We start from the raw sequence: 12,538 nt of genomic DNA on the forward strand, positions 1-12,538 counted from the left end.
GAGAGAGAGAGAGAGAGAGAGATTTAAAACAAATTCGAAAAAAATAACGTATAAGCTCCTTTACCCACACTCCTCCCTCGTAGAAAACATCGGTTATATGCAACTTCCGAAATAAATAAACATTCGGTGTTTATCAAAGAATTTAAGATAACTGGAAATTAACGGACAGTACCAACTGAACACCAAAGTCCATGCGACCCCCTCCGTGGTCTAATGGATAGAGCGTCTGCCCGGAGAGCAGTGGTTCGATCCCCGGCCGCGTCATACCAAAACACGTTAAAGGATGTTACTTGTTATTACCCCGCCTTGTCCTCGGCAGTAAGGGGATATAACAAGGACCGGTTGGCTAAGTGTCAGTTTACTCTGTCCGTAATGTGTATTGTAAACAGCGGCGTGGTAAGTCATTGAACTTGCACTATAAACCCGGCATTAGTCCGAACTAGTGCTATAGACGTATAGTAACCCTTTACATGAAAATTAATTTTGTTTGGACGGAATGTTTTTATTAAAGTATATAAATTAGTGTATTAATAATAGTAGTCTCAAAGCATTCCGCTTGCACACGGAATAGAACTGCAGATACGTAAACTCTAATTCAACGTGAGCAGGTGCGCGTTTTGTGGAAAGTTTGGTTCGAGCTCCTCTGATGCGCGTGTCACCATAATACTGTTCGGAGCTTTGATGTACCATACTAGCTACAGAACAACATATTATTCTAGCACTAACGGTAGAAAAGCAGAATAGTTATACTATGTACATTAGAATGATGATGTTTTAAACAATAACGCCCAAAACATTGAAATACAAGCATTTAAGGGAATTATAGTATGCCAAAATTATCTCTGCATTCTATTCTGATTTTACTTTAAACTCGTCTGTGCACGCTAGAGAGGAAAGTAGATTCAGGAAGGAAACAAATGAAAACAAAATATTGCGCGCAAATATTCAAGTGGTGTTGCTAAGGCCTGTTAAAAATCATATGACACTGGTTTAGTTTAAGAAGACATGAAACTGTGTATGTTGGTTTAGCGCCACCAGGAAGGATACAATGGCCGGTTCGTTATCTGCAAAGAAAACAATTCCGAAGTTACACAAGAGTAATGGAGAAATGGAAGAGAAACAAATAGCCTTTGGCACGCGCATTCCTGGACCACGGGAACCAAAGCATGCCAGGAAATCACTTAATAGAAGTGTCAAGTGCGTTATTTTGTTTCATATATTTGAACTCAAGAATCCCTATAGAATATTTACTGTTAACAACAGTTTCTAATCGACTCACAGTCATTTTACACTTGTAAAGGGTGTATACTATACAAATGTAATTTCGTACACAAAACAATCTCGTACACAATAAAAAATAATAATAGTAAGTATGTTTAATGACAACACAATGCAAAATATGATTCTTCATGACTTTATTTCACAGATTCAAGAATTATATCCACTTATGTCATGTGTCGCACTGATATCCTGGTTGTCTAGGACGCACTTCTTTTACTCATATAATGCAGTCGTTCATATTGGTAGATAGCCGAGATCCGCGATGGGGTCCTACAGTCAAGGCATGACCCTACATACTGTAGGACCCCATCGCAGCTCTAGGCTAGGGATTAGCATGATCAGTGAGAATTAATCTGCATGTAGGTTTGCTTTTAAAGTTTTGTTTATCCAAAATATAATTTACATTTACTTTTAAACTGCAATGAGACCCAGTACCACTTCCAGCACAGATATATTATAAGCAGTATACAAGTTGTCATTCCTAAAATAATGAAAAGACCCATTTGTTAGTTCTAACAATATGTTTTACCGACAGGAATTAAGTCCAAGAATTGGGTGAAGATCCGGGGTAGAATAGGTCTTCAGCAACCCTTGCATGCCGTAAAAGGCAACTATGCTTGTTGTAAGAGGCGACTAACAGGATCAGGTGGTCAGGCTTGCTGACTTGGTTGTCATTGTATCCCAATTGCATGGATCGATGCTCATGATGTCAATCACTGGATTGTCATTCTTGCAGAGACTTGTCTTGGTCATTGGTCATTGTGAACTAAATGACAATAGAAGTACCGTCAAAAAAGTTATTTCTCAAATTTGAAGTAATTTTAGTGATAAGACACTTTATATTAAGATCACCAAAGTGCAGTATTGGAAAGACCAAGACTCAGTGTGTCTGTCTACAGTTTTAGGCCAGAATCTCTTATGTCTCAGACTCAAATGTTGAAATTTTTTTTGTTTTGATATATTCTCAACATGGCAAGCTTCTTTTTGTTTAAGTGTTTTTTAATACTCTGCTCTTTTATGGCGTTTAATTTAGCCCAGTGTTAATTTGCTAAGAGGTTTTATATTATCATAAACATGATGAACGTAGGGTACATTTTCTGCATACATTATAAACAGGGATTAACTCATTAAGAAAGTCTGTATAATGATTTTAGATCACTGGGTGGCCAGGATGTGTCGGAGGAGAACGCCATGTTGAGGGAGAGTGTACAGAGACTAGACCGGGACCATAAGAAGATGGAGGAAGAGCTTGAGCGCACAGTGAAAGATGCACACGTTGGTCCTTTCTCTGCTTAAGAGGCTGTATAATTAACTTTGTGGGAAGACTTTAAAATTTGTGTATTCTGTAACAGATATTTATAATCATTTTTCGAGTTAGAATGTAGGGTTTTCACTGTATGTGGCATGCTTCACTTCCTCTCTAACAATTTGGCTGATCATTGATGTTATATATAATTACACTTGTTCAGAATCCCTTTATTGATGAGGATTTCAGTCTTAGATTTAAGAAAATCAACCATGGACACGCTGAACTTTGAGTGTAGTTTTGACAAGAATAGAAACATCCATAAATTTTTGCATCTATTTTCCACCCATGAAGATCCTGGTTAGAATAGGTCTTCAGCAACCCATAAAAGGCGATTATGCTTGTCATTAGAGGCGACTAACGGGATCGGGTGGTCAGGCTAGCTGACTTGGTTGATGCATGTCATCGTATCCCAATTGTGTGGACCAATGCTCATGATATCAATCACTGGATTGTCTGGTCCAGACCCGATTATTTACAGACCACCGTCATATAGCTGGAATATTGCTGAGAGCGGCAAGCAAACAAACAAACAAACATCCGTTTTCAATTTGTATGTGTTTGTGTCTCCACAAAAATCTGCTGTAGGATGTTTTTTTAATGCCATGTCCTCCAGCTTTAAAAACATTTCTTTACCCTTTTTTCAGGAACATCTTGCTACCATGAAAGATCTACTGGACAAAAAGGAACAAGCACATGCTGGTATGTCAATTGGTCAAGAATTAACATGATTAACCATTTGATCTTTAGCATGGTTATTTTCTGCTGGGAAAACCCAAGAAAACTAATTGTACTAGATTATTGGGTATTATGATGGAAATTATATGAATTGAAAAACATTGTTTCAGAGAAAATATATTTTTGTGTAAGTAATAGGTCTATATACATCTATAACGATGTACGTCAAATTTGAAAAACAGATTGATCCAATCATATTGGACAGAGCTGTAGCCTTTTTTCTTAATGGTGGATTCTGAAATAATTTTTATCTGGATTAAAGGACAACTGTGGTATTGGAGATTTGTCATGAGACTCTGCAGATACATTATTTTAAAACAACAGAAATGATTTATTCTATGCCTTCATATGTCATCAAATTCTCTTTGCAGTAGATGCGAGTACTTCATGCTTGTCTTAGTGTGTACATTTAATGTTTTTCAGCTCTCTTTGGTGAAGTGTCAAAGAAAAATGAAGATTTGGAAGAACAGTTGTATGTATGGAGTTTTCTCCCTTATTACTGTTACCTTGTTAAAGATTGACAACTGGTAAACACAGCAGATATGTCAAGACGTGTTGTGACCCAGTATGAATAAGTGGCTCAGTCCACATTGTTGAGGGGGGAGATTGTCAACAGGGATATGTCTAGGAGCCGATGGTGCCCTTGCTGAGAAATTGGGCAATAAATATTATTTTGTTGAAAATTGAATTTTTTTAAAGTTCTTACGTTCTTAACTTGTGAGGTATTTTATACAGTATGTTAACTTTGCATTGAATGCAGTTATGTAAAACAAGGCATTAAGCCTCTTCCCCTTTGTTGGTCCTGTACAAAGCTCATTAAAATCAGATCTTAGTTCTCGGTACTGCTAAACAAAGATCTGAGGACATACAATTAGGGGTCACATCTGAATGACCTTTCATCCGACCAATCAGTGTCGCTTACCAGATCATGAAAGTGACAGTCAGAATGTGATTTCTAATCATGCAACCTCGAAAACTTTAACACGGGGTATTCTGAACGATAGTTACGGGAATCCATACAATCTTGACCATCAATTAGCCATTCCAAAATGTTCTTTTGATCAGGTTTTAATTTTTTTATCGAGAACTTGTCAAAATTCGTTTCAAAGCTCGCCAATTTGAAATTAATGCTGTAAAGCACGAAAAAGCTGCCAACTTATTGGCTAATGTCGACTTCTTGTCAGCCATTCCATTGGTCGGTCTGACGTGACCAGTAATGGGATGTCCTCAGATCTTTGTTTTGCGGTAACGAGAACTAAGATCTGATTTTAATGAGATTGGTCCTGTTGTCAGTGACATACAAGTCCTATCTACAAAGGCATACCATTAGATGTAATGTATTAATCATGTTAACATGAATTAGGAATTTTGTAATTACTATTCTGGAATATTTACTGATATTTGATACAGACTTCAGGCCTCAAAGTTGCGACTAAAAAGGTCGCCAATGCGACCTAAATTTCATTTTGTCTACTGTCTAAAATTCAGAGGTAGCCAAATGACTACCTTGAAAAATATCTTGTGGTGACTAAATTCTATTGCTACACATATGTAGACACAGAAAAAAACATGTCTGCTACTATTTGTACTCACAAATAATTCCTTATAAAGTCAACAGTGAACAGAAATACATAAATATGAGTGTAATTCCAAGACTAATGCTATGACTTGTACATATAAAAAGTTATTTAATAAAAGATAATTTCAAATGCTTTTGGCTACCAACACTATTGGCTTGACTTCTTAATTTTACACAGGCCACCTGGGAAAAATAGTTGTAGCCATATGGCTTCTTGATGAAAATTTAAACTTTGGGGCTTGGATTTCAGGCCAAATACCAGTTTTTGGACAGGTCTTTATAATTCCTTGTCACTGTCACCTGACAAGTTTGTGGCTGCCAACCTGCAATGTGTGTCTGCACATTTTCAACAGACCTGTGTTTACCTGTAGCGTCTGTCAGGTAGATAAGGGCAGGATCATGTATGTTTGGGGAACCTATTTTAAAGCGAATAAATTAAATGGTTGCAGTAACCCATGCTTATAGTACAAGGCGACTAAATGGTGAGGTGGTGAAATGGGGTTTAACGTCGCGTCCAAGATTATTGCGCTTATATAGTGATGTGCATGCACGTGTATGTGTGTGTGTGTGGCTGCTCATACTAGTCTGGACTGATGCCGATTTATAGTGCTAGCACACTGAGATACCATGCCGCAGTTTAACATGAATACCCCACTCAGACACAGTATACTGACTCCGAGCCGACCAGTCCTTGTTTTAGCCCCTTAATGCCGAGCGCCAGACAGGGTAATAACAAGTACCATCTTTTAACGTCTTTTGGTATGACGCGGCTGGGGATTGAACCCAGGACCTTCTGCTCTCCGGGCGGACGCTCTACCACTAGACCACGGAGGCGGTCGCGACTAAATGGATCAGGTGATCAGGCTTGGTGACGTGATGACGCTGATCATCCCCTGGCGACATGGGATCCTGCTCACAGTGTCCAGCCTTAGAAATCAATCAGAGGACCACTGCAAAACTCATTTTACTAGGCCTCAGAGTTTTCAGCTAGTTCAGCTGGACTAATTTGTATTAAAAATCAAAGTATTGAGAACTGGAAAAAAATAAAAATTGCAAATGTTACTTGTCATCAAGAACTAGCATCACTGGAATTTTAATGGTCCTAGGCACAATATAGCTATCTCAGGCTAGCAGACAAGTGTGGAGTTTAAAAGCTGAATGTTTGAAAGCTAACTTTTTGGACTGGTCCAGACTTGATTATTTACAGACTACTGTAATATAAAGCTGAAATTCTACTTGGTGAAGCCTTAAACAAAAACAGACAAACAAAAAACAAACTTTCTGATGTGTACCCCCAACATGCGAAGATTTTTTGGTATTTCATTAACTTTTCCATTTGACCTTGGACTTCACCCAGGTTATTGCTAGTTATATACTGTTTTGATGCTAGGATCCAGAGGTGATGGGTTCCATTCTAATACTTAAGATTATCATTCATGGTCTGTCAACACTAGGGGTGGTTGGGTAGCCTTGTGGCTCCCTCACTCCCTCACTCACTCACTCACTCACTCACTCACTCCCTCCCTCACTCGAATGATGAACGAATGGTAGGACCCCGCCATTACATCGTACATTTAGGTCAACAGTTCATTCTTGTCGTCAGATTCTATTCAAGTTGGATAATCTGTAAACATCTGAGACCTGCACACTGTGGGCTTCTCTGACCTAGAACCTAACCATGATGTAACTGTTTAAAGTGGTGTAAAATCCTTCTGACTTTCCTTTCACTTCCTGAAAATCTTCTCTTGTTTCTCAGATCCAAGTATGAGAGGAAGCTTGTGTCCAGTAACATTGATCCAGGTCAGTCTCTCATTCATTGCTGCAATCTGGGATTCTGTGTATTTAAATAGTTTTAAAATGCAAATACAAATGTATTTTACCCATATCCTTTATTACTGCCCTACCTGTGTTTTGTTCAGGCCATATTGGTGAGGTAAATTGGGTTCAAGATTAATGCACATGTGTTTGTGAGCTAGCATGCAGATTAATTAATGTTCACATTTTTGTATTTAAAAAAATAGGACTGTCATTTTTTTATATCCCCCGACCCAATATTGTTGTGATAAATTTCAGTGTGTCATTTTTTCATGACCCCCACCTAATAAACGACCAGTCATAAAGATAAAACTTTACAAATTGAAATTATTCGTGAGTGGCACACTGTTACATAGTAAAGTACAAAATGGCACTTTTATAAATATAATAAAGCCACTGACATGAGAAAATTCTTCACAGTTCATTTGTTAAAAAACGGTTGTTTCAGCTGCATTGCTCAAATGATAGAGGGTGAGTTACAGAATATTGTGAAGTTTATAGGAACACACATTGAGGTGAAGACCAGTGTTTTCTCCATCCAACAGTACCAGTATCCTTTATGGACTGTTACAAGTTCTGTATTAAGGCACAGCCAAATACAGTTGTGTATTACACACACGTGCAACGCACATGTTTAGAGGTCGGGAGTAAATACATGGGAAAGGGTGATCTCTCACTGGACCAGCTTTACTGCTTGATAAACAGGTTGGTTCTGTTCCAGTGAGTCTGGAGAACATGGAGCCAAGTGATGAAGATGCTCAGGCCATCGCACAGAAGAAGGTGATGGCAAAGGTAAGAAATATGTCTCAACAATAGGCACAACCGCCATACGACCTGTGAATATCCAGGCTAGAATCTGTCTTCCGCAACCCATACTTGCCATAAAAGGTGACCGTGCTTGTTGTAAGAGGCGACTATCGGGATCAGGTGGTCAGGCTCGCTGACTTGGTTGATGCATGTCATTGTATCCCAATTGTGTGGATTGATGCTCATGATGTCAATCACTGGATTGTCTGGTCCAAACTCAATTATTTACAGACTGCCGTCATATAGCTGGAATATTGCTGAGTGCGGCGTTACACAACAAACAAACAAACATGATAGTAACTCAGGAATTGGACTGGCATGACAAGATTGTTTGAGTGTGTGAAGCTGGTCTATCGCACCTTGCTGGATGTTGACTTTGTTTGGCTCTGGTTGTTTCAGGTGAAGGTGAAGGACATGAGGGAGAAACTGAAGGACATGAACCACAGAACACAGACCTACCTAGAAGACCTACAGGTGGGTTAACATGGCTCTTGACAAACGACATTGCTCTAGATGACATACAGGTGGGTTAACATGGCTCTTGACAAACGACATGGTCCTAGATGACATACAGGTGGGTTAACATGGCTCTTGACAAACGACAAGAAAGTTAACATTGCTCTAGATGACATACAGGTGGGTTAACATGGCTCTTGACAAACGACAAGAAAGTTAACATTGCTCTAGACGACATATAGGTGGGTTAACATGGCTCTAGATGACATACAGGTGGGTTAACATGGCTCTAGACGACATAGGTGGGTTAACATGGCTCTAGATGACATACAGGTGGGTTAACATGGCTCTTGACAAACGACAAGAAAGTTAACATTGCTCTAGACGACATATAGGTTGGTTACATGGCTCTAGATGACATACAGGTGGGTTAACATGGCTCTTGACAAACGACAAGAAAGTTAACATTGCTCTAGATGACATACAGGTGGGTTAACATTGCTCTTGACAAACGACAAGAAAGTTAACATTGCTCTAGATGACATACAGGTGGGTTAACATGGCTCTTGACAAACGACAAGAAAGTTAACATTGCTCTAGATGACATACAGGTGGGTTAACATGGCTCTTGACAAACGACAAGAAAGTTAACATTGCTCTAGACGACATATAGGTGGGTTAACATTGCTCTAGATGACATACAGGTGGGTTAACATGGCTCTAGATGACATATAGGTGGGTTAACATGGCACAGATGACATACAGGTGGGTTAACATGGCTCTTGACAAACGACAAGAAAGTTAACATTGCTCTAGACGACATACAGGTGGGTTAACATGGCTCTTGACAAACGACAAGAAAGTTAACATTGCTCTAGATGACATACAGGTGGGTTAACATGGCTCTTGACAAACGACAAGAAAGTTAACATTGCTCTAGACGACATACAGGTGGGTTAACATGGCTCTTGACAAACACCAAGAAAGTTAACATTGCTCTTGATGATCTACAGGGAGGTTAACGTGGCTCTAGATGATCTACAGGTAGGTTAACATGGGTCTAGATGAACATGAAAGTTATAAACTTCTATAAAAAACATAAACCTTGTAAACGTCTGTATATATCATGAAACTTATAAACTTCTGTATAGAACATGAAACGTCAACTGGAGGAGTTGGAGGACGTCAGCAGCCGCATAACAATGGGAGACGACTCTGATGAAGAGAATGTCGCCAAGAAGCAGGAGCCACCGTCAACACTGTTCTTAACACAGGCAGCAGACACCAGCAAATAAAGCAGTGTACAGTCATTTACAGACAACATGCACCACACTTTCTTCGATTAAATGAAAATAGTAATTGCAGATGAAGGAAATAATTACTGCATGCTTTTTCTGTAAGAGGCATTAAGATGCTAGTATGCATGGAGACAGGATCACTCACTTAATAATAATATCAGCATCTGTACAGAAACATCAGATGAAAAAAAATAACAAAGAATTTGAAATCCTTTAGATGGTCCTGTCTCCACAGCAATCCTCACTAAGGCTGTGCTTGGTCACAGTCAGTTCATGAAAGTCTGCCATGTTAATAAAGAAATTATTAAAGAAATTGGCAATTTTTTTCATATTCCTTTTTGCTTTAATTATGGATTATATTTTTCAACAGTGGAGGAAAGTTGTTTTGGTCAGTTCAATATTCTTATTGATTTAGTTGTATTTTTCTTATGGAAATGTTCCTCGATTTATAGATCTGTACTCAGACCATTCATGTTTTATTTCTTCTGTTGCTGGTAGAATAGCGAGAAGAGTTTTTCATCTTTAATTGGTGAAATGTGGATGTCCATGTATAGAATATCTGTCCAACATTCCATGTTGTCTGTGAAACAACATGTTTGTACATCCGTCCTATCGATTTGATGTTTCTCAAATATTTACATTTTCCCTACTTCCAAGTGCTTTATCGCAAAATTACCATCAATACTACTTATTGAACACATATTTTTTTTCAAAATCTAGAAATGTCTTTATGAGATTGTTGATATTTATACTTTTGTGCCTTATCAAGCGGATATTTTATTTCACTATTTTTGAAAAAAATGGCTTACATGAGCATCAGCAAAGAACTACTTATCAAAGAACAAAGAAATAGAAAAGCAGATATATTCCCAAAAATCGTAGGTGTTTTTCCCCTAATGCAGTACAAACCATTAGCATGCCTGTTTTGAGAGTGTTACTTGGCAACTGGGAGCTGATCTCAGCCTAGCAAATGTTTCACTATGGGATGCTTAATAAGACCACACCAATTGTTTCTTGTATTATGGATACTTTGGACCAAATTGTCTGGATGGAAACGTTAAACATTTCCTGACGTGACGGTTATCTACTCAGGAAACAACTTCTGCGACTCCAAGAAGCAAAACTTCTTTATGCCGTCAATCAGACCGGGGGGGAATGTGGCCATAACATCCGATGACAAATCACCAAAAGTCAGTGAGCTTCAATTCAGCTATGTTTTGTGACCGTTGGGCTATAGCACTTTTGTTGACATTTTGCAAAACCATACAAAAAACAGCAACAAGGATCAATTCACAAACTGTAACCGACCTCGTTTAGGCCAAGTTTTCAGTTACCGCTATGCAAAAATGAAGTGATTTGATTGGCAGTTACACCACAGTCATCCAATGAAATTATTTACACGCTGCTGATGGCTAGACACAATTTAGAAGTCTATCAATATTTTAGTTTTGATATTTTGTTTGTTCTTCAAAATCAGGGGAAAATGAGTTTGGCAGATCCGTGATACAAGAAAAGAAATTGGTCTGGTCACATAATTATATCAACTTTTCAGTAATCACTGCTGATTTGTAAAATACCATGGTGTGACATATTCAACCCTATGTACATCTCTAGCCCCGATCAGCAAAGAGGTTGTTGGACTACAGCATCTGCCAGTCTGTGTTTAACTGTTAAGTTTTGTGGTTAGGGACCCAAGTGTTAGGAAAATTGAAAGGCTGGGAGGAAATTTCTGATGAGATCGGAGGTGCTCAGTATGTCGGGGAGAAGTGGAACAGCCTCAAGACATTTGTTTTGGGGGGGACATTTAGGAGGTTGATTAGAGTTAGTGAATATTTTATTAATGTTTATTCAATGAATGACTATATATAACAACTACAGTGCCATATGTTTATCAGTGCTTAAGATTTCTATGATTGATTTGTATCTAAAATCTGAGAGGTCAATACTGCTAGTGATCGCACTCAAAATGAAATACATTTTTGTTGCTAATAAATGTTTCACTGATTTTAACATAAAGTATTACACAAATATTAAGTTATTGAGTTAAGAGAATGAGGGAGAATTTTTATCTTTTCTCTGCAGTCGAAAATTCACAGTATCCATCTGAGAATGGTTTCTGAAGTAATTGACATGCATTAAAGTCGCATATTCACATAAGATAAGCCAATCATCGTTGTGGAGCTATTTGTGAAGAATGTGGAGGATGTATTTCATGGTGGTATACTGTGACCAATCAACTTTGTTATTTTTTTAACATTTGATGAAACCGTATCTAGTCTTTATAAGCGAACATTGTTTTGTGTCTTTTTAGAACTGCTTTAAATGATATTTTCAAGTGTTTTATTTTTCATTTTGATTGTTTCTTCTGTTTTTCATTCATGATTTTATTGTTGATCAATTATTTTATATAAGGTGAAATGTCATGTGTCATTGTGCATCCATCACACTTTGTTTTTGCACTGGTAATCTATATGAAGAGGTTTATTATGTGACCCATTCAGAGGCACTGAGGAATGAATGTGAGTGTGCTTAGCATGAAATAGCATACAACACAGTCATAAATATACTTTTTGTTATTTTACTGTTAAGATATTGGTATTAATTTTTTGTTTCATGTTAATAATTTGACAGTTAGATGTCATATTTGTATCAATGAATTGCAGATTGATAGATACAGTCCTGTTATTAAACCACAAAACCTTACAATAAGTTTTGTATCCCCTTTGTATACATCATACACAAAACAATTTTATACTCAAATTTGTTTGTTTAATGCTACATTAGATTTCAATGTATCGTTTAATAGAAATATTGTAACATGTTTAAATGTTTTATTTTAGTAAATAAACATTTTCTTCAAGCCATCACTTGTTTTTCTATATTTTCTTTTCAGTAAATGGATTTAGTCAGTATTTTAGTTTATGTCAGTTTAATATGGTAAAACCAGTGAACATGGGAGTGGTGCGGAAAGACAAAGAATCCTAATCAAACCCAATGTGGGATTTGAACCCTTGATCTGCAGGTCCTGCCTCAACTAAGGGCAGTAACCTTAAACCCTTTGACACAATTTCTCCATAATTATTTGGTCATCTTTGTGAGGAAGCATTCCACAGAGTGAATACTCTTCCATACTTCCATATGATCTTTCAAATTACAATAGTTTTTATCCATTTTTTTTAGATTTAGGTCATCAGATATTATCCACGTGTTATCCACTGCCAGAATTTGTTCAAAGAACCAAATACAAATGAGGATTGG

At 37.6% G+C, this 12,538-nt stretch overlaps 1 protein-coding gene across 1 annotated transcript; it reads left to right on the forward strand.

The window, feature by feature from the left end:
* Positions 1-730: 730 nt before the first annotated feature.
* LOC124145170 lies at positions 731-12,142 on the forward strand. Its single transcript, XM_046514859.2, has 8 exons — positions 731-1,197; positions 2,436-2,556; positions 3,235-3,289; positions 3,749-3,797; positions 6,661-6,704; positions 7,441-7,511; positions 7,926-8,000; positions 9,134-12,142. Exons 1-8 carry the CDS (start codon positions 1,049-1,051, stop codon positions 9,275-9,277), a joined length of 708 nt encoding a protein of 235 aa, XP_046370815.2. The 5' UTR covers positions 731-1,048; the 3' UTR covers positions 9,278-12,142.
* The last annotated feature ends 396 nt before the right edge of the window (positions 12,143-12,538 follow it).

Source organism: Haliotis rufescens, unplaced genomic scaffold (assembly GCF_023055435.1).
Source record: "Haliotis rufescens isolate VD_foot unplaced genomic scaffold, xgHalRufe1.0.p SCAF_3, whole genome shotgun sequence".
Taxonomy (NCBI): Eukaryota; Metazoa; Mollusca; class Gastropoda; order Lepetellida; family Haliotidae; genus Haliotis; species Haliotis rufescens.

Excerpts from the sequence above, each read along its gene's own strand:
- LOC124145170 (XM_046514859.2), top strand. The coding sequence starts at position 1,049 with ATGGCCGGTTCGTTATCTGCAAAGAAAACAATTCCGAAGTTACACAAG. Across the intron at positions 1,198-2,435 it reads TCACTTAATAGAAGTGTCAA|ATCACTGGGTGGCCAGGATG; the intron begins GTGCGTTATTTT and ends TAATGATTTTAG. Across the intron at positions 2,557-3,234 it reads GCACAGTGAAAGATGCACAC|GAACATCTTGCTACCATGAA; the intron begins GTTGGTCCTTTC and ends CCCTTTTTTCAG.